Below are 23,758 nucleotides of genomic sequence, written 5' to 3'. Positions count from 1 at the left end.
CTTCGGTATTTCGTGTCTTTTTAACGTATTACTAAGTTTGAAACTGAAATACAAATACAAAGATTTTCATTTCATAGTCCAACCGCTAAATGGAGAAATCAGACGTCCAAAAAACGCGAGGATATGGGTAACTGTATACTCTGATATCCGTAACTGTAATAAACGTTTAGAAAAGGATATCCGTAACTGTTGAGTTTCGTTGTTTCTGTTTCATTCATTATCCTCGATCTAATAGATCGGACGAACATTTTCTCGGAAAAAAAGCTGTTATAAATTCGTCAAAAGATTAGAAATTATCGGAAATTGAAAAAAAATGTATGCCTACAATCTTATTACAACATTAGAAACATGCCACTGTTTATGACGTCTTCACACTAAATCATTGGATGTGTAATGATTGATAATTTAGTCTTAGATGCATAATTTTTTTTATTAGTTTTTATTGGTTTTGAACTAGCTTTTTAGTGTCTTTCTGTTGTTGGGATGTACAAATACCCTCCCACGTCCATTCAGTGTTTTGTTAGATCTATTTTTATTTGTATCCACCTGATGAGTTCAGCCTTTTCAACTAATTTTTATAGTCTGTTCTTATGTTGTACTGTTACAGCACTGTCCCAGGTTAGGGGAAGGTTGGGCGCCCGCTAACATGTTTAATCCAGCCACATTCTGTACTTGCCTGTCTCAAGTCAGGAGCCTGTAATTCAGTGGTTGTCATTTGTTGCTGTGTTACATATTTGTTTGTCGTTAATTTTTTTGTACATTAATAAGGCCATTAGTTGACGCGTTTGAATTGTGTTACATTTGTTATTTCGGGGCCTTTTATAGCTGACTATGCGGTATGGGCTTTGCTCACTGTTGAAGACCGTACGGTGACCTATAATTGTTAATTTCTGTGCCATTTGGTCTCTTGTAAAGAGTTGTCTCATTGGCACTCATACCACATCTTCTTTTTTTATATATGTTCAGGTCGAGATAAAGTTAAAAATAGATACAGTAGGTAGGTCTTACAATAGAGGCCGTCCGAAATGAAGATCGGGGAAATTTGAACTGCCGCGGGAAAATTATGGTAAATTGGATAGGGACGGAAATTTGGCCTTGCTACAGGCCACTTATGGACCCCTCAACGAGTTGTTGCAAGGGTTCTTTACGTGCAAAGAGCATGGCACTCTCTCTACACGAGGGATCGAATTTAACGTACTCATTCTGACTGGACGTGGATGCGTACTTGATAAATCCCGCAGAGCCAAACGGACGCCCCACTTTGGCTATGGTTTTAGAAGGGGGAGACCAACGGAGACCATATTTCTATTCCCCAGTCACCCTTGGGGGTCATGCAATTTAGATTCTATGTACTGACGTTGTTTATCAGCTTAATTACGTGTTATAGTGCTACTTTTATTTGTCTTTATATATATTGTTTACCGTTACTCTATGTTATTGTTTGATTAATTTTTGGCGTGGCTCAGTATTCATACATTCCGCCATTGTGTTATGGTGCTATGTTCAATTTGTACTCTTGCCTTTAAATTTCGCTCATCAACTTTATCTTTAAATTGTCTGTATGCAATTTTGTTTTTCTTTGTTGAAACACTAGTAGTTTTAAATTTTGTTTTATAGTGATTTAGATTATAAAACAATGTTGACTGTAGTAACCCAATTTCTAACATTTTTACCTATCATGTCTGTTTGTTTAGCTCATAAATTGTTGTTGATATAATGGAATTCTATGCGACTGTCATACAAGAGGCTTATCTAGCTATAAAATCGAGTTTAATCTACCATTTTCTACATAAGGAAATGCTTGTACCAAGTCAAGAATATGACAGTTTATGAATATGGGTTTGATATCTAGATTTTGTCATTTGCTAAAGGACTGTCCGCTTTCAATTTAACTTGGTATTTTTATTATTTTCTTTTTTTCGTTATAAGCGATATCTTTGTCTTGATTGCCACCCATATTTCATCTGCAATAAGCTACCCAAATTCCTTTCTCTAGCTCATTTTGGATGCTGTTGACTATATAGAAATACAGACTTGGTAGCGTGATCAATACATTTTCACATAATATTTGTAAAGACTTCACAGAACAATTCAGATTCCGATTTATTACAGTTTTGATAACCGGACACATTTATTTCATTTCAAACATGAATGAATTGTTTAAAAAAAATAATCAGTTACGGATATTAATACTTCCAGTTACGTATATCATTGACAATTTATTTACTTCAGTTACCCATATCATCGCGATATTTTGGACGGCTGTTTTCTACATTTACCGGTTGAACTATGAAAAAACACTTAGTATTTCAGTTTCAAATTTAGTAATACGTTAAAAAAGACACAAAATACCGAAGAATAATACATAATTATTACAGAATTGACAAAAGAAATATTGACCAGAAATATTGTCCGCCATCTTTGGATATACGTAACTGCAGTTACGGATATCACATTTACCCCAGTAAAATTCGTTTGATAGCTAATGTGTGCTGTTGCAAATTGAGGGTTTACATTTTAGTTTTTCACATTTCGTAGGTTTAAGGCAGAAACAATCCTTTATTCCGTTTATTAGACTGAAATACCAAAAATCGTCAATTACACACATTTTAACTTCGGAAACAAAGAATGTTAAGTTTTGTTGAATTATCGATACAATAAAGGGACATTATGTGAGATGAATTTAATGATGCAAACATTTTCATAACACTTTAAATCAAGCCAGTTTTAACACATTATGTGCAGGATTTTGAAAATCTTATTTATTCACTTTGTATTGAAAATCATACTTTGACCACGGATATTCGTTTTTCGTGTTACATGTACATGTATCACGATTTCGTGCTTTCTTCATGCCAGTTTTTTTTAACATCTTTATATACCTTTTACTCTATTTAATGATCAAATGATCTAATATTCTTAATTACTATAGAAAAACAGCCACGTACTTTAAATGTGGAGGGGATATAATATGTATTTCAAATTCTGAGTTTTATATAAAAAAAAAGTTGTATTGCCCGACAAAAGAGAGAAAACAATTACTCTGAATTGTTCGTTTACAAAATTGTTTTTAAAAAAATCTGCTTTTCCGCGATAAAAAGGTCATCAAAGTGAACCAAAAAAAAACATCCCTCTTTCATAAATAAAGTTGATACAATACATTACTTACAAAGTGACCTGTATTTTTCATACACCGTAACAGTTCATTTGTGTCTTGCTTCATGCAGTTACAGTACTATTTCTATTCAAACTGGACAATGATTTCTAACGTTTATATATCTAGTTTAATTAGTGAGTTTTATTACACATTATAAATGAACCGTAGGGCATATTACATATTAGAACCTGAACCCATCAGAAAAGAATATCCCACTTTCGTGTGTTCGGTAAAATAGCATGTAAATTATGCAAATCTTTGCAGAAAATAATATTCATTGACGGTATGTAAGTCAGATAATGCATATTTTAAGGTTTTTCTTGTCGTATAACACACCTCGGGGTGTCAGGATTGCCCAAAGAAAGACCTGCCTACGGTCGGTCTTTCATTTGACTAATCCTGACACCCCTCGGTCAAGAAAAACCTTAAAATATGCATTATCTATGACATAACTAATTTTGGCCCTAATATCAGAATTTTTTATATGCGATAATTTTGTGAACCCATATATTCAAATGTCCAATTGATTAAGTTAAAACGATTTTCACCAATTCCGTTATAAGTAATGTATTTGTGACATCCTTAATACATGTGAATTTCGGGAAAATCAGGTTTATTTTGGCATAATTTGGCAAAATTTATGACAGTTTTATGAATATTAGCAATGGTGCCTATGCGCATGGAAAAACTATTATTTGTTTTTCTACCTCTTTGTGAGTACCCCTGGCTTATCATAATTGATTAATCCCGTTTTATGCAGATTTGTGGTTTAGGCCAAATTAAAATGGAATAAATGTTTTGTGAACTTTGAGTTCATACAAATATAATATTAAAGTTTTACCTTCCTCAGGCAAAGTTGACCATATACGTAATTGGTAGTTGTAGGTTTATTTGTGTATGCTGCTTAAAACGAAACCGAAACGATAAATTGCTTGGTTACAAGCGAAACCAAAGAAGGTAACCGTTATTCCAGACCATTATATCATATCGATTTCATTTTAGGTATCAGCTTCTTGGACGTTGTATGTTTACATGTGTTCAAGAACGTGATATTCATTTTGCTTGTTCTCGATTTCAGTAACTTCTCCATATTTAAATTGTGTCAGTTATATTTATCTATAAGTATTACACAGTTTGTACTAACACCAACAACACTACGGGTACCACATGTGGTGCAGGATCTGCTTACTGTTTTGGAGCACATACAATTACGCCCGGTTTTCTTTAGTGGGGTTCATGTAGCTCAGTTTTGTGTTTTCTACGATTTGTTTTGTGTACAATTGTTTGTCTTGTTGTTGTTTTTCGTTTTTTTTACCATGGCATTAATTTCCAATTTGTTTTCGACTTATGATAATCCCTTTAGAACTGTTTGCATTTTTGTGAGATATGCTAGGTTTTACATTTGTCATTTCGGGGCTTTTTATAGCTGACTGCGCGGTTTTGGCTTTGCTCATTGTTGAAGGCCGTACGGTGACCTATAGTTGTTAATTTCTGTGTCATTTGGTCTCTTGTGGAGAGTTGTCTCATTGGCAATCATATCACATCTTCTTTTTTTATATGAATGACAATCGATTAAGTAGATTTGACAACACGAATTAAACAACCCTTTTCAGAGTTATTCCAACTTACAACAATATCTTTCACGAATGTTCTGTAACAAACACTTTTGTTGAGAAACTCATCATAGATACCAGGATTTAAATTTTATACGCTAGACGCTCGTTTCGTCTACAAAGACTCATCTGTCACGCTTTAATCGAAAACGTTTGAAGGCAAGGATTTTAAAGACAAGCTATGAAATTTTGAATCACAATATTACCAGGGATACATTATGAGGATAGGCCTAGCTGTAGGTCCATACGACACTACCCAAAACACCTTTAATACATTACGAAAAACTGATAATTCTTAAAACTTTGAAAATTTTCGCATCTGACCTTTGACCCGGTTTGAAAAAAATATGCACCATACGACCGAGCAAAATGAATTCTAAACATTTTCCCCTTTCCAAAGATATATAATTTAGCAGTGTGTTAGATAGGTGCAATAAAAATATTTTTAGGTCTGAATGTCACTCGGTATGACTAAGAATACACACTATTTAAATTACAAGCACGTGTGAGTTTCTTTAAAAGTACAAACATAAATGCTGAGAAAAAGTAAAATTATAGATCTTTTCTGTTTACAGGTGCTCAGAAATTAAGTCAAGTTCCTCATTCACGGCTTGATATGATCTGAATTTGGGAGGAAAGTAAGGAAAACGGATTGCTTCATAAACCAAAACCTGTAGCAAGAATGATACGAAGGAAGATAGACAATGCTCTGTGGCATGGCGAGTCTTCAACTTTGTGATAAATCAAATACGGTTATTACTAGTTTCCTATATAAGCTTTACATTTATCAGAAGATATTATATGAAAAAGCAATCACTTATTTAATTGGGAAAATGACCGAATTATGAAGATAAACTATAAACTTAAGGATGTACTTAGGTGAGGTTTAGGAATTTGTGTCAGATGTTCGGACTCCTTGTTTTTTTTCCTTCAATATCATGTAAAATATTTTGCCCAATAACATCATTTTTCTTTTCCTAAAAGACTTCAATATAGCTTATAAAAGGTCATTTACCAAAATTTAAGCAGATTCTTGATTTCTTTTCTTTCCATTTGAGACCCAAATAATACCAATGCAAACATAAGGTAAAAGTCAGAGTCGGCCTTTTCACACAATTTAAATAAAATCAAATTTATCGAAAGGGAGCTCCGTGCCTCCATAACCTATCAATATTTTAATATCATTTTGTTCCTTAACTAATGCTCTTCCGAATTAAGGTAACAACTTCAATTCTTGATTTTTTAAATGTCACCTTAGTACATCCTTAAGATTAGTCTTATTTAAAACTTACGTCTGTATTTTAGAACTGAAGGATGATCACAAGAAAATGTACCAACATCATTTGATGCATAACAAACATATGAACCTGCGTCAACTGGCTGGATGTTCTTTATAATCAAAGAAGGATTTTGTGTACAACCACCAGTATATTTTCCATCCCAACCTCCGATGTTAAGCGAGTGCTGATTGCCACCATTTGGAGTAAACCGCCATTCAATTGATGTAGCCGTGGGTATTCCCTTCACAGTACACTGAATGATGTGATTGTTGCCGGGGATAATGTATGCCTCAGCAGGACTTACAGAAATATCTAGAAACCCTAAAACAAAACGTATTGAACGTTTAATTATAAGTCACAACTATAGTCACAGACTGAACTTTTTTTATGTCCGTATCTAAAAGGCCGGATACTTTTGCATATTCCGATGTTGAGTTCCCTTATTTAGATCTTGTAATTTATATGAATGCGTTCCCTGTAATAACAACATATGTTAATTTCATATACATTATCAATTTAGCTTTCAAACATCTTAAATTCTTTATATAATCACATTGCTGATGTGGTTGCCGCAAACTTGCCTTGGGCTGTGAGATGATTTGTTTTATCCCTGATTCAGTCAAATCAAAGACTTTAACATTGTCTTTGAATTTCCATTGAAAATGTAGCAAATTTTATTCATAGTAAAGACTGTCAGCTCTACGCCAGAATAATGGTTCCAATAGACCATTTTCACATTACCGACTTTTGACTCCAACTTTAATGTTTTTTCGACAGTTTTCCTTACTCTGTGGTAGGAAATCCAGGTACCAAGTTAGGTAAGAGCAACATAAAGAAGTAAACTCAAATATTTTAAACCGTACAGTTTTTGTTGAAAATTAACTCCTTGTATTTTCTTCACACGACTTAATCAATAGAAAACAGTTAACTTACCACTCGAATTACACCGATTATATGTTGTTTGTACTTATTTTGGTTGCTTTTAATTGACCGAGTACCAGGATGTCTTACCACAGAAAAGGTAACCTGTCGAAAAATAATATAATCCGTCGGAATCAAAAGTCGGTTATATGAAAATAGTCTATTATAGTGACACGAATTCCTGTTGACTAGCACATTTTAAGAACAACTCCGTAAATAAGGTATATTCATAAGGTTTCAGATCAAATCATAATGCGCCATTTTATTACTGATTGTAGAATTTGCCGGGCGACCTTCATCTATCTATAGACTATGTCAACTTGATATTATTGATGTCAACATTATGATAACGACCTTCTGAGTAGGAGGATATCCAAAATTATCAACCTTGCTATTTCTGCAAGGGCTTAAACTGATATGTTTTGATATACATTTTTTTCTATTACGTTCTTTATTTTCTAATTTTAATGGAGGAATTTTATCTTGTCACACGTTACTTGTGGACTTGTCAGGGATTTGTTGCAGAGACAAAACATGCGACATCTTCCCCTTTTGTAAAAACAGCTTAATTTTAACGAAATATTCATGGACATGGAAGTCCATGTGAACATATTACTTATGTTAGCCACATACGAAAACTTACAAAAGAAGAACACACTAAAATGAATGAACAAATTGTGAATTCATCGGAAACAGAGGATAAAGAGATTGACATCGTATACACAGATGAGTATCTTACACATTTTATTACTTAACTGAGACATTTTAGGATATTTAAATATAAATCATCACATCCTATTTCCAATTAAACACCACATTCATCTTATGAAGTTTTAAATGTTAACAGTCCACGTGCCGTTTATCCCTACTACTTCGCCTGGAATTGTACGCAAGCTCACCTACAAGCACTGTTTGATATTACGCCACCCCGAAATGACCTCATAAGCCTGAGAATTTATTTTGGCAAAATGGAGAGTTTAGTTAAAGGACTTGAATCGTTTGGAGAGACACAAGACTCGTATGGTAATTTACTAGTCCCAATTATTATTAAAAACTGCCCGGAGAATTAGAAAACATCTCACTCGGGAGCATGGTACAACAAATTGGCTCATGTCGTTACTGTAGTAAACGACACCACACTAGTTTATGTAGCAAAGCTGAACACACCGCGAACCCTGACAAGAGAAGTAACAACTGTTTTCCTGACACGATTAATTCTGTTAACAGTTGTAAGAACGAAAGTACGCCATCTACATCAACTGTAGTAAATCTTGTGAAGGATACCGAGATACAAGAAGACTCAACAATTTTACAATCGTCAGCAACATATATTACGCAAAGTAACCCTGGAAAAACAACCACGATGAGTTGCAGTAAAACTATGCTATAAAAAAGAAAAGAACGGAAAGCGTTATAAAAAGACTGCGCCAAGAACCAAGTATGTTAAAGAATTGAAGCGATATCATAACAGACCAAGAAAACTTCGGATTTATTGAAAGAATAGATGAAAATTGGCCGATTTCTAACAAAGTTCATTACATCCGACATCATCCTGTAAAAAAGGACTCAAGCACGACGCCAATTAGAACAGTGTACGATTGATTGTAGTTGTCGGATTTCACCTTACCATCCTAGTTTGAACGACTGTCACATGAACACCCCACCGATATTGAATGATTTAAAGAAGATTTTAATTCGATTTCGACTCAACCGAGGGGCCTCGGTGGACGAGTGGTCTAAGTAGTTACTACTGTAATCACTAGCCAGTCAACACTGAGGTTGTGAGTTCGAATCCCGCTCGTGCGGGTACACTCGACTCCAATCTTAATTAACTAGGATTGTCAGTTTTCCTATCAATGGTCGCTGGCTTCCTCCATCAATAAAAAACTGGCCGCCACGAAATAGCCTAAATGCGGTGCTTAAGGTATAGAACCACTAATTCGGGCCCGGTCTGAAAGAACATACAAGAAAGTAGTACATATTTCAAACAAAATAGTTCCTACGCATAGCTGTAACTTTTAAAATTTGTAAAATATTTGGGTAATTTTGGTATCAAATGAAAGCTTAATGACTGTGGACCATTGTAGAACCTTTGTGGAATGATTATATCAAATAATAAAAAAGTTTTATGAAATTGAAACAGGAGGGCATTTATTGCCTGATTCTCAGATCTGAAGTACCTGTTTTTGTACTTCCGAACTTCCGGGAACCAGTGCGGTCTTATATGCAATTAAAGGTATGATGATTTTTCCAGCAAGGGTAACCAGAAAGTATTGTTTTGACATGGAATGAGTGTCACTTTATTTGAACTTAAAACGAAAGAGCTGTGAAAGCTTGAAATTAAGGAATTTAATATAGAAAGCAATGGGACCATTAATTAGTGGTTTTATTCCTATTACAGGAATCTGCACGTGCACCCTTGACATTGAGGTAAAAAATTTGAATATTTTTCTGAATATTTTTGAATGATTTATCAAAAATGAATATTGAGCAGTGGAAAACCATGCAAAAAGAGAGAATTTTCAATAGTATTACAGTGCATGGTCCACACAACTGTTGGACCTGTGATCTGGGAGGGAAGGGGCAAAAATATTCAACCCTGTCTGTAAAAATGCCATGGGAAGAGAAGAAAAAAACTGTCCTTAGCCATAGATTTGCATACATGATCTTCAATAACAATTTTGAACTGTCAGAACATTTAATGGATGTGTCACATTTATGTCACCAACCCCATTGTGTGAACCCTGGGCACCTATCTTATGAACCACATCATGTGAATATGGACCGACAAGTTTGCAGTGGAATTTATCCACTGCGCTGTAAAAAGCACGAACCGTACAAAGACTGCATGTTATAAAATCTGTAAAGGTAGAAATAAAAGTAAAATTAACAATCCATATACAGAATATTCAATATTTACAAGTAATTTTATACAATCAAACAGGGCATGCTGAAAATTAATGCTTTCTGGGTTGTCGCTTTGGATATGACTTGTCATGGGTAACACACATTCTTTTCATACAATTTTTATCATAATTTGGATCAGCCATGCCTTTGCGATAAAATACAGGCTGCGAATAATGTATCGAAGCATGCAAACGATACTTTCTGTTTCGACTGATTGCACGTTTCAACTTTGCAACATGACTGCGTCGATATTTGTACATGTATAATTCATGCCTATCTCTCTATTTCAGATTCATGAGTACTTTTGGTGCTGTGATTTTAACACCAAGCTCTTCAGTGAGCAGGAGAAGAGAATTTGCAAATCTATGATTTCTCATGTGAACTGCAGCATGTGCACGTCCTGGGAAGTTTCTGGAAAAAGTCACATTCTTCGGATTGCAACGACTTAGTGCACGATTGAAAGCTTCACTTTTTTGTGTCGAGGTAAGAAACCGTACAATATTTAAACTATTGGTACCGAGTAAAATTCTTATACAGTTTTCAACTTTGACTTCATCATCACATGTCATTCTACATGTGCCACCGTTTGGAATAAAATTCTTTATCCAATGATTTGAAGGCAAACCAGCACACACATAGGAGTTAACCTTACAAGAGGATCCACAATAACCTTTTCAATTACTTCAGGCATGTGCTGCTTAACTTTATACAGTTCACCCTGATGCACAGTAAAGCTTTGATTTAATTCTGCAACACACATTGCTTTAATATCAAGTGCAAATCTATTCTTGAGATTGGCCTTCTTTGCACCAGAAAAAAGATCCGGACTAAATGTGCACCTTGTAATAGCCCGTTTCATAGTTGCTGATAAATGTCGAACATCACGAAGTGCTTCAACATTGATACCGTGAACTTGTTTGACACCTTGATATGATTTACTATCACCATCAGTTGTTATATGGGAGATTTTCAAGTAATCACTGATCTCGGTTGCACAAGAACTACTGTATACTGCCTCATTACCAATGGAGGCATCTTCAGCTATATTTGCTGTGCACACACCTCCATGATTTGGACATATAATTTCAATACCCTTCCCTCTCAACCTAGTAGCAACACTACAGAGTTTATTACCCGTAAATAGTGACACAATTTGTTTGGTCGAAGTATTATTTTCCGACATTGTGCACACAACCTGAGTACCAGCTTGAAACGGTGTAGTGCCGCTATTTATGAGAGGGTTGTTATAGCGACAGTCCGATTCAACTCTTACAAGTTTTTCATTAGATAGACCACATAATTTATTTTCCTCAACCAAATTTCTCCTTATGTCTTGCATACTTGCTTTATTCAATTCCTCTACCTGTTTTGCAACTTTGTTTGCAGTCTTTTGCATGCCAGATGAGGAAGGTGGAACCATATTAGAAATCATAAGAATGTCTCTAAAGTTTTTATTTGAGATCGGGGAAGTTATCAGACCACACTGAATCTGAATATTCAGCTTTGCTGACTTTGGACCTCTTTTGTTTGTTTCAACAACATCATACAATCTGTAATATTTGCTAACAAAATCACATTTTTGGCATTTTAGCCTTTCACGCCAAACGCAACCCCACTGTTTTTCATTTTCTACATCAAATTTTAAGTCACCTTCACAATCTGAGTTATAAAGTATATGGTTTCTAATTTCAGAATTGAAAAGTGATTCTACATGTTTAGGAGTGTACAATTTATTGGGACAAGCATCAGAAGAGTTATTAGCAGCCTGAAGGTACTTGTCAACTACATCAAGATTCTGGGGCTTTGGCCGAAGGATGACCTGTTCGACAGGAGTTCCATCAACATTTTCAATTGTCAATATACCATTTGAACTTTGTCTTACTCTGCGGTCAAAGACACTTTGAGAATGCCGACAAAACTGATTTTTCTTAGATATTTTGATAAATTCAATTTTTTTACCTTTATTCCAAGGGACATAACCCTTTTTGAAACCATGAATTTTTGACAACTTACTTCTTTTGCGAGTCATTATTCCCCTTAAAACTGCTTGAACTGACTTCTTCTGCTTGTCAAACTATTACTCTCCAATAAAAACCATTAGAATATGTACAATATTTTATTTTTTAACAATTATAGCCTTAAATTAGACCCCTACCTCTGTTCTGATACATGGTTTAGAATTTATACCTGCTGAGGCAAATACATCCTGAGAGCTGATTATTAATTGGATTTAAAGTGACATATGGTAGTTTAATCTCAAGATAAATTATTCTTTCCATTTAACAACTTTTTATTTAAACAAAAATAGTTGATTGGCAATAAAATTGGCATAAGATCTGGAACTTTAACATTTTTTAACAAAAATTTCAAATTAAAATCAATTTAATTTAAATTTAAAAGATATATTTTTAGAATTTTATTGGCTAGTTTGATGAGGTAAGGCATACGGTGAGCTAATAATGAGAAAAAATTACACTTTAAACCTTTTTAGATATTCAATTTTGATGATCAATGTGTCTGGTGAACTACCCAATTTTAAAGACTTTTGTAATGAGAATCAGCAGAAATTGGGGACTTAGTTTTTTCAATTTTTTTCAGTAACCGTCTAATATAAACAAGTGAAATTTTAAAAACATACTCAGAAATGATTGTGGAACATGACTGATGCATTGAAATCCTGTTATTTGAGCAAAAGTGCTGTTATAGGTATAGAACCACTAATTCGGGCCCGGTCTGAAAGAACATACAAGAAAGTAGTACATATTTCAAACAAAATAGTTCCTACGCATAGCTGTAACTTTTAAAATTTGTAAAATATCTGGGTAATTTTGGTATCAAATGAAAGCTTAATGACTGTGGACCATTGTAGAACCTTTGTGGAATGATTATATCAAATAATAAAAAAGTTTTATGAAATTGAAACAGGAGGGCATTTATTGCCTGATTCTCAGATCTGAAGTACCTGTTTTTGTACTTCCGAACTTCCGGGAACCAGTGCGGTCTTATATGCAATTAAAGGTATGATGATTTTTCCAGCAAGGGTAACCAGAAAGTATTGTTTTGACATGGAATGAGTGTCACTTTATTTGAACTTAAAACGAAAGAGCTGTGAAAGCTTGAAATTAAGGAATTTAATATAGAAAGCAATGGGACCATTAATTAGTGGTTTTATTCCTATTACAGGAATCTGCACGTGCACCCTTGACATTGAGGTAAAAAATTTGAATATTTTTCTGAATATTTTTGAATGATTTATCAAAAATGAATATTGAGCAGTGGAAAACCATGCAAAAAGAGAGAATTTTCAATAGTATTACAGTGCATGGTCCACACAACTGTTGGACCTGTGATCTGGGAGGGAAGGGGCAAAAATATTCAACCCTGTCTGTAAAAATGCCATGGGAAGAGAAGAAAAAAACTGTCCTTAGCCATAGATTTGCATACATGATCTTCAATAACAATTTTGAACTGTCAGAACATTTAATGGATGTGTCACATTTATGTCACCAACCCCATTGTGTGAACCCTGGGCACCTATCTTATGAACCACATCATGTGAATATGGACCGACAAGTTTGCAGTGGAATTTATCCACTGCGCTGTAAAAAGCACGAACCGTACAAAGACTGCATGTTATAAAATCTGTAAAGGTAGAAATAAAAGTAAAATTAACAATCCATATACAGAATATTCAATATTTACAAGTAATTTTATACAATCAAACAGGGCATGCTGAAAATTAATGCTTTCTGGGTTGTCGCTTTGGATATGACTTGTCATGGGTAACACACATTCTTTTCATACAATTTTTATCATAATTTGGATCAGCCATGCCTTTGCGATAAAATACAGGCTGCGAATAATGTATCGAAGCATGCAAACGATACTTTCTGTTTCGACTGATTGCACGTTTCAACTTTGCAACATGACTGCGTCGATATTTGTACATGTATAATTCATGCCTATCTCTCTATTTCAGATTCATGAGTACTTTTGGTGCTGTGATTTTAACACCAAGCTCTTCAGTGAGCAGGAGAAGAGAATTTGCAAATCTATGATTTCTCATGTGAACTGCAGCATGTGCACGTCCTGGGAAGTTTCTGGAAAAAGTCACATTCTTCGGATTGCAACGACTTAGTGCACGATTGAAAGCTTCACTTTTTTGTGTCGAGGTAAGAAACCGTACAATATTTAAACTATTGGTACCGAGTAAAATTCTTATACAGTTTTCAACTTTGACTTCATCATCACATGTCATTCTACATGTGCCACCGTTTGGAATAAAATTCTTTATCCAATGATTTGAAGGCAAACCAGCACACACATAGGAGTTAACCTTACAAGAGGATCCACAATAACCTTTTCAATTACTTCAGGCATGTGCTGCTTAACTTTATACAGTTCACCCTGATGCACAGTAAAGCTTTGATTTAATTCTGCAACACACATTGCTTTAATATCAAGTGCAAATCTATTCTTGAGATTGGCCTTCTTTGCACCAGAAAAAAGATCCGGACTAAATGTGCACCTTGTAATAGCCCGTTTCATAGTTGCTGATAAATGTCGAACATCACGAAGTGCTTCAACATTGATACCGTGAACTTGTTTGACACCTTGATATGATTTACTATCACCATCAGTTGTTATATGGGAGATTTTCAAGTAATCACTGATCTCGGTTGCACAAGAACTACTGTATACTGCCTCATTACCAATGGAGGCATCTTCAGCTATATTTGCTGTGCACACACCTCCATGATTTGGACATATAATTTCAATACCCTTCCCTCTCAACCTAGTAGCAACACTACAGAGTTTATTACCCGTAAATAGTGACACAATTTGTTTGGTCGAAGTATTATTTTCCGACATTGTGCACACAACCTGAGTACCAGCTTGAAACGGTGTAGTGCCGCTATTTATGAGAGGGTTGTTATAGCGACAGTCCGATTCAACTCTTACAAGTTTTTCATTAGATAGACCACATAATTTATTTTCCTCAACCAAATTTCTCCTTATGTCTTGCATACTTGCTTTATTCAATTCCTCTACCTGTTTTGCAACTTTGTTTGCAGTCTTTTGCATGCCAGATGAGGAAGGTGGAACCATATTAGAAATCATAAGAATGTCTCTAAAGTTTTTATTTGAGATCGGGGAAGTTATCAGACCACACTGAATCTGAATATTCAGCTTTGCTGACTTTGGACCTCTTTTGTTTGTTTCAACAACATCATACAATCTGTAATATTTGCTAACAAAATCACATTTTTGGCATTTTAGCCTTTCACGCCAAACGCAACCCCACTGTTTTTCATTTTCTACATCAAATTTTAAGTCACCTTCACAATCTGAGTTATAAAGTATATGGTTTCTAATTTCAGAATTGAAAAGTGATTCTACATGTTTAGGAGTGTACAATTTATTGGGACAAGCATCAGAAGAGTTATTAGCAGCCTGAAGGTACTTGTCAACTACATCAAGATTCTGGGGCTTTGGCCGAAGGATGACCTGTTCGACAGGAGTTCCATCAACATTTTCAATTGTCAATATACCATTTGAACTTTGTCTTACTCTGCGGTCAAAGACACTTTGAGAATGCCGACAAAACTGATTTTTCTTAGATATTTTGATAAATTCAATTTTTTTACCTTTATTCCAAGGGACATAACCCTTTTTGAAACCATGAATTTTTGACAACTTACTTCTTTTGCGAGTCATTATTCCCCTTAAAACTGCTTGAACTGACTTCTTCTGCTTGTCAAACTATTACTCTCCAATAAAAACCATTAGAATATGTACAATATTTTATTTTTTAACAATTATAGCCTTAAATTAGACCCCTACCTCTGTTCTGATACATGGTTTAGAATTTATACCTGCTGAGGCAAATACATCCTGAGAGCTGATTATTAATTGGATTTAAAGTGACATATGGTAGTTTAATCTCAAGATAAATTATTCTTTCCATTTAACAACTTTTTATTTAAACAAAAATAGTTGATTGGCAATAAAATTGGCATAAGATCTGGAACTTTAACATTTTTTAACAAAAATTTCAAATTAAAATCAATTTTATTTAAATTTAAAAGATATATTTTTAGAATTTTATTGGCTAGTTTGATGAGGTAAGGCATACGGTGAGCTAATAATGAGAAAAAATTACACTTTAAACCTTTTTAGATATTCAATTTTGATGATCAATGTGTCTGGTGAACTACCCAATTTTAAAGACTTTTGTAATGAGAATCAGCAGAAATTGGGGACTTAGTTTTTTCAATTTTTTTCAGTAACCGTCTAATATAAACAAGTGAAATTTTAAAAACATACTCAGAAATGATTGTGGAACATGACTGATGCATTGAAATCCTGTTATTTGAGCAAAAGTGCTGTTATAGGTATAGAACCACTAATTCGGGCCCGGTCTGAAAGAACATACAAGAAAGTAGTACATATTTCAAACAAAATAGTTCCTACGCATAGCTGTAACTTTTAAAATTTGTAAAATATCTGGGTAATTTTGGTATCAAATGAAAGCTTAATGACTGTGGACCATTGTAGAACCTTTGTGGAATGATTATATCAAATAATAAAAAAGTTTTATGAAATTGAAACAGGAGGGCATTTATTGCCTGATTCTCAGATCTGAAGTACCTGTTTTTGTACTTCCGAACTTCCGGGAACCAGTGCGGTCTTATATGCAATTAAAGGTATGATGATTTTTCCAGCAAGGGTAACCAGAAAGTATTGTTTTGACATGGAATGAGTGTCACTTTATTTGAACTTAAAACGAAAGAGCTGTGAAAGCTTGAAATTAAGGAATTTAATATAGAAAGCAATGGGACCATTAATTAGTGGTTTTATTCCTATTACAGGAATCTGCACGTGCACCCTTGACATTGAGGTAAAAAATTTGAATATTTTTCTGAATATTTTTGAATGATTTATCAAAAATGAATATTGAGCAGTGGAAAACCATGCAAAAAGAGAGAATTTTCAATAGTATTACAGTGCATGGTCCACACAACTGTTGGACCTGTGATCTGGGAGGGAAGGGGCAAAAATATTCAACCCTGTCTGTAAAAATGCCATGGGAAGAGAAGAAAAAAACTGTCCTTAGCCATAGATTTGCATACATGATCTTCAATAACAATTTTGAACTGTCAGAACATTTAATGGATGTGTCACATTTATGTCACCAACCCCATTGTGTGAACCCTGGGCACCTATCTTATGAACCACATCATGTGAATATGGACCGACAAGTTTGCAGTGGAATTTATCCACTGCGCTGTAAAAAGCACGAACCGTACAAAGACTGCATGTTATAAAATCTGTAAAGGTAGAAATAAAAGTAAAATTAACAATCCATATACAGAATATTCAATATTTACAAGTAATTTTATACAATCAAACAGGGCATGCTGAAAATTAATGCTTTCTGGGTTGTCGCTTTGGATATGACTTGTCATGGGTAACACACATTCTTTTCATACAATTTTTATCATAATTTGGATCAGCCATGCCTTTGCGATAAAATACAGGCTGCGAATAATGTATCGAAGCATGCAAACGATACTTTCTGTTTCGACTGATTGCACGTTTCAACTTTGCAACATGACTGCGTCGATATTTGTACATGTATAATTCATGCCTATCTCTCTGTTTCAGATTCATGAGTACTTTTGGTGCTGTGATTTTAACACCAAGCTCTTCAGTGAGCAGGAGAAGAGAATTTGCAAATCTATGATTTCTCATGTGAACTGCAGCATGTGCACGTCCTGGGAAGTTTCTGGAAAAAGTCACATTCTTCGGATTGCAACGACTTAGTGCACGATTGAAAGCTTCACTTTTTTGTGTCGAGGTAAGAAACCGTACAATATTTAAACTATTGGTACCGAGTAAAATTCTTATACAGTTTTCAACTTTGACTTCATCATCACATGTCATTCTACATGTGCCACCGTTTGGAATAAAATTCTTTATCCAATGATTTGAAGGCAAACCAGCACACACATAGGAGTTAACCTTACAAGAGGATCCACAATAACCTTTTCAATTACTTCAGGCATGTGCTGCTTAACTTTATACAGTTCACCCTGATGCACAGTAAAGCTTTGATTTAATTCTGCAACACACATTGCTTTAATATCAAGTGCAAATCTATTCTTGAGATTGGCCTTCTTTGCACCAGAAAAAAGATCCGGACTAAATGTGCACCTTGTAATAGCCCGTTTCATAGTTGCTGATAAATGTCGAACATCACGAAGTGCTTCAACATTGATACCGTGAACTTGTTTGACACCTTGATATGATTTACTATCACCATCAGTTGTTATATGGGAGATTTTCAAGTAATCACTGATCTCGGTTGCACAAGAACTACTGTATACTGCCTCATTACCAATGGAGGCATCTTCAGCTATATTTGCTGTGCACACACCTCCATGATTTGGACATATAATTTCAATACCCTTCCCTCTCAACCTAGTAGCAACACTACAGAGTTTATTACCCGTAAATAGTGACACAATTTGTTTGGTCGAAGTATTATTTTCCGACATTGTGCACACAACCTGAGTACCAGCTTGAAACGGTGTAGTGCCGCTATTTATGAGAGGGTTGTTATAGCGACAGTCCGATTCAACTCTTACAAGTTTTTCATTAGATAGACCACATAATTTATTTTCCTCAACCAAATTTCTCCTTATGTCTTGCATACTTGCTTTATTCAATTCCTCTACCTGTTTTGCAACTTTGTTTGCAGTCTTTTGCATGCCAGATGAGGAAGGTGGAACCATATTAGAAATCATAAGAATGTCTCTAAAGTTTTTATTTGAGATCGGGGAAGTTATCAGACCACACTGAATCTGAATATTCAGCTTTGCTGACTTTGGACCTCTTTTGTTTGTTTCAACAACATCATACAATCTGTAATATTTGCTAACAAAATCACATTTTTGGCATTTTAGCCTTTCACGCCAAACGCAACCCCACTGTTTTTCATTTTCTACATCAAATTTTAAGTCACCTTCACAATCTGAGTTATAAAGTATATGGTTTCTAATTTCAGAATTGAAAAGTGATTCTACATGTTTAGGAGTGTACAATTTATTGGGACAAGCATCAGAAGAGTTATTAGCAGCCTGAAGGTACTTGTCAACTACATCAAGATTCTGGGGCTTTGGCCGAAGGATGACCTGTTCGACAGGAGTTCCATCAACATTTTCAATTGTCAATATACCATTTGAACTTTGTCTTACTCTGCGGTCAAAGACACTTTGAGAATGCCGACAAAACTGATTTTTCTTAGATATTTTGATAAATTCAATTTTTTTACCTTTATTCCAAGGGACATAACCCTTTTTGAAACCATGAATTTTTGACAACTTACTTCTTTTGCGAGTCATTATTCCCCTTAAAACTGCTTGAACTGACTTCTTCTGCTTGTCAAACTATTACTCTCCAATAAAAACCATTAGAATATGTACAATATTTTATTTTTTAACAATTATAGCCTTAAATTAGACCCCTACCTCTGTTCTGATACATGGTTTAGAATTTATACCTGCTGAGGCAAATACATCCTGAGAGCTGATTATTAATTGGATTTAAAGTGACATATGGTAGTTTAATCTCAAGATAAATTATTCTTTCCATTTAACAACTTTTTATTTAAACAAAAATAGTTGATTGGCAATAAAATTGGCATAAGATCTGGAACTTTAACATTTTTTAACAAAAATTTCAAATTAAAATCAATTTTATTTAAATTTAAAAGATATATTTTTAGAATTTTATTGGCTAGTTTGATGAGGTAAGGCATACGGTGAGCTAATAATGAGAAAAAATTACACTTTAAACCTTTTTAGATATTCAATTTTGATGATCAATGTGTCTGGTGAACTACCCAATTTTAAAGACTTTTGTAATGAGAATCAGCAGAAATTGGGGACTTAGTTTTTTCAATTTTTTTCAGTAACCGTCTAATATAAACAAGTGAAATTTTAAAAACATACTCAGAAATGATTGTGGAACATGACTGATGCATTGAAATCCTGTTATTTGAGCAAAAGTGCTGTTATAGGTATAGAACCACTAATTCGGGCCCGGTCTGAAAGAACATACAAGAAAGTAGTACATATTTCAAACAAAATAGTTCCTACGCATAGCTGTAACTTTTAAAATTTGTAAAATATCTGGGTAATTTTGGTATCAAATGAAAGCTTAATGACTGTGGACCATTGTAGAACCTTTGTGGAATGATTATATCAAATAATAAAAAAGTTTTATGAAATTGAAACAGGAGGGCATTTATTGCCTGATTCTCAGATCTGAAGTACCTGTTTTTGTACTTCCGAACTTCCGGGAACCAGTGCGGTCTTATATGCAATTAAAGGTATGATGATTTTTCCAGCAAGGGTAACCAGAAAGTATTGTTTTGACATGGAATGAGTGTCACTTTATTTGAACTTAAAACGAAAGAGCTGTGAAAGCTTGAAATTAAGGAATTTAATATAGAAAGCAATGGGACCATTAATTAGTGGTTTTATTCCTATTACAGGAATCTGCACGTGCACCCTTGACATTGAGGTAAAAAATTTGAATATTTTTCTGAATATTTTTGAATGATTTATCAAAAATGAATATTGAGCAGTGGAAAACCATGCAAAAAGAGAGAATTTTCAATAGTATTACAGTGCATGGTCCACACAACTGTTGGACCTGTGATCTGGGAGGGAAGGGGCAAAAATATTCAACCCTGTCTGTAAAAATGCCATGGGAAGAGAAGAAAAAAACTGTCCTTAGCCATAGATTTGCATACATGATCTTCAATAACAATTTTGAACTGTCAGAACATTTAATGGATGTGTCACATTTATGTCACCAACCCCATTGTGTGAACCCTGGGCACCTATCTTATGAACCACATCATGTGAATATGGACCGACAAGTTTGCAGTGGAATTTATCCACTGCGCTGTAAAAAGCACGAACCGTACAAAGACTGCATGTTATAAAATCTGTAAAGGTAGAAATAAAAGTAAAATTAACAATCCATATACAGAATATTCAATATTTACAAGTAATTTTATACAATCAAACAGGGCATGCTGAAAATTAATGCTTTCTGGGTTGTCGCTTTGGATATGACTTGTCATGGGTAACACACATTCTTTTCATACAATTTTTATCATAATTTGGATCAGCCATGCCTTTGCGATAAAATACAGGCTGCGAATAATGTATCGAAGCATGCAAACGATACTTTCTGTTTCGACTGATTGCACGTTTCAACTTTGCAACATGACTGCGTCGATATTTGTACATGTATAATTCATGCCTATCTCTCTGTTTCAGATTCATGAGTACTTTTGGTGCTGTGATTTTAACACCAAGCTCTTCAGTGAGCAGGAGAAGAGAATTTGCAAATCTATGATTTCTCATGTGAACTGCAGCATGTGCACGTCCTGGGAAGTTTCTGGAAAAAGTCACATTCTTCGGATTGCAACGACTTAGTGCACGATTGAAAGCTTCACTTTTTTGTGTCGAGGTAAGAAACCGTACAATATTTAAACTATTGGTACCGAGTAAAATTCTTATACAGTTTTCAACTTTGACTTCATCATCACATGTCATTCTACATGTGCTACCGTTTGGAATAAAATTCTTTATCCAATGATTTGAAGGCAAACCAGCACACACATAGGAGTTAACCTTACAAGAGGATCCACAATAACCTTTTCAATTACTTCAGGCATGTGCTGCTTAACTTTATACAGTTCACCCTGATGCACAGTAAAGCTTTGATTTAATTCTGCAACACACATTGCTTTAATATCAAGTGCAAATCTATTCTTGAGATTGGCCTTCTTTGCACCAGAAAAAAGATCCGGACTAAATGTGCACCTTGTAATAGCCCGTTTCATAGTTGCTGATAAATGTCGAACATCACGAAGTGCTTCAACATTGATACCGTGAACTTGTTTGACACCTTGATATGATTTACTATCACCATCAGTTGTTATATGGGAGATTTTCAAGTAATCACTGATCTCGGTTGCACAAGAACTACTGTATACTGCCTCATTACCAATGGAGGCATCTTCAGCTATATTTGCTGTGCACACACCTCCATGATTTGGACATATAATTTCAATACCCTTCCCTCTCAACCTAGTAGCAACACTACAGAGTTTATTACCCGTAAATAGTGACACAATTTGTTTGGTCGAAGTATTATTTTCCGACATTGTGCACACAACCTGAGTACCAGCTTGAAACGGTGTAGTGCCGCTATTTATGAGAGGGTTGTTATAGCGACAGTCCGATTCAACTCTTACAAGTTTTTCATTAGATAGACCACATAATTTATTTTCCTCAACCAAATTTCTCCTTATGTCTTGCATACTTGCTTTATTCAATTCCTCTACCTGTTTTGCAACTTTGTTTGCAGTCTTTTGCATGCCAGATGAGGAAGGTGGAACCATATTAGAAATCATAAGAATGTCTCTAAAGTTTTTATTTGAGATCGGGGAAGTTATCAGACCACACTGAATCTGAATATTCAGCTTTGCTGACTTTGGACCTCTTTTGTTTGTTTCAACAACATCATACAATCTGTAATATTTGCTAACAAAATCACATTTTTGGCATTTTAGCCTTTCACGCCAAACGCAACCCCACTGTTTTTCATTTTCTACATCAAATTTTAAGTCACCTTCACAATCTGAGTTATAAAGTATATGGTTTCTAATTTCAGAATTGAAAAGTGATTCTACATGTTTAGGAGTGTACAATTTATTGGGACAAGCATCAGAAGAGTTATTAGCAGCCTGAAGGTACTTGTCAACTACATCAAGATTCTGGGGCTTTGGCCGAAGGATGACCTGTTCGACAGGAGTTCCATCAACATTTTCAATTGTCAATATACCATTTGAACTTTGTCTTACTCTGCGGTCAAAGACACTTTGAGAATGCCGACAAAACTGATTTTTCTTAGATATTTTGATAAATTCAATTTTTTTACCTTTATTCCAAGGGACATAACCCTTTTTGAAACCATGAATTTTTGACAACTTACTTCTTTTGCGAGTCATTATTCCCCTTAAAACTGCTTGAACTGACTTCTTCTGCTTGTCAAACTATTACTCTCCAATAAAAACCATTAGAATATGTACAATATTTTATTTTTTAACAATTATAGCCTTAAATTAGACCCCTACCTCTGTTCTGATACATGGTTTAGAATTTATACCTGCTGAGGCAAATACATCCTGAGAGCTGATTATTAATTGGATTTAAAGTGACATATGGTAGTTTAATCTCAAGATAAATTATTCTTTCCATTTAACAACTTTTTATTTAAACAAAAATAGTTGATTGGCAATAAAATTGGCATAAGATCTGGAACTTTAACATTTTTTAACAAAAATTTCAAATTAAAATCAATTTAATTTAAATTTAAAAGATATATTTTTAGAATTTTATTGGCTAGTTTGATGAGGTAAGGCATACGGTGAGCTAATAATGAGAAAAAATTACACTTTAAACCTTTTTAGATATTCAATTTTGATGATCAATGTGTCTGGTGAACTACCCAATTTTAAAGACTTTTGTAATGAGAATCAGCAGAAATTGGGGACTTAGTTTTTTCAATTTTTTTCAGTAACCGTCTAATATAAACAAGTGAAATTTTAAAAACATACTCAGAAATGATTGTGGAACATGACTGATGCATTGAAATCCTGTTATTTGAGCAAAAGTGCTGTTATAGGTATAGAACCACTAATTCGGGCCCGGTCTGAAAGAACATACAAGAAAGTAGTACATATTTCAAACAAAATAGTTCCTACGCATAGCTGTAACTTTTAAAATTTGTAA

General features: G+C 34.4%; 1 protein-coding gene across 1 annotated transcript in view; it reads right to left on the bottom strand.

Annotated features, from left to right (window-relative positions):
• Positions 1–23,758, bottom strand: part of LOC127712675 (uncharacterized) — a 137,541-nt gene that overhangs the window by 5,588 nt on the left and 108,195 nt on the right. The window contains exon 4 of the mRNA XM_052219265.1: positions 6,063–6,371. Coding sequence (XP_052075225.1) covers positions 6,063–6,371 — 309 coding nt within the window. The remainder of the gene's footprint in view (positions 1–6,062; positions 6,372–23,758) is intronic.

The sequence above is a fragment of the Mytilus californianus genome, unplaced genomic scaffold (assembly GCF_021869535.1).
Source record: "Mytilus californianus isolate M0D057914Y unplaced genomic scaffold, xbMytCali1.0.p SCAF_8, whole genome shotgun sequence".
In the NCBI taxonomy this organism is placed as follows: Eukaryota; Metazoa; Mollusca; class Bivalvia; order Mytilida; family Mytilidae; genus Mytilus; species Mytilus californianus.
This window is presented reverse-complemented; position numbering and strand designations above follow the sequence as displayed.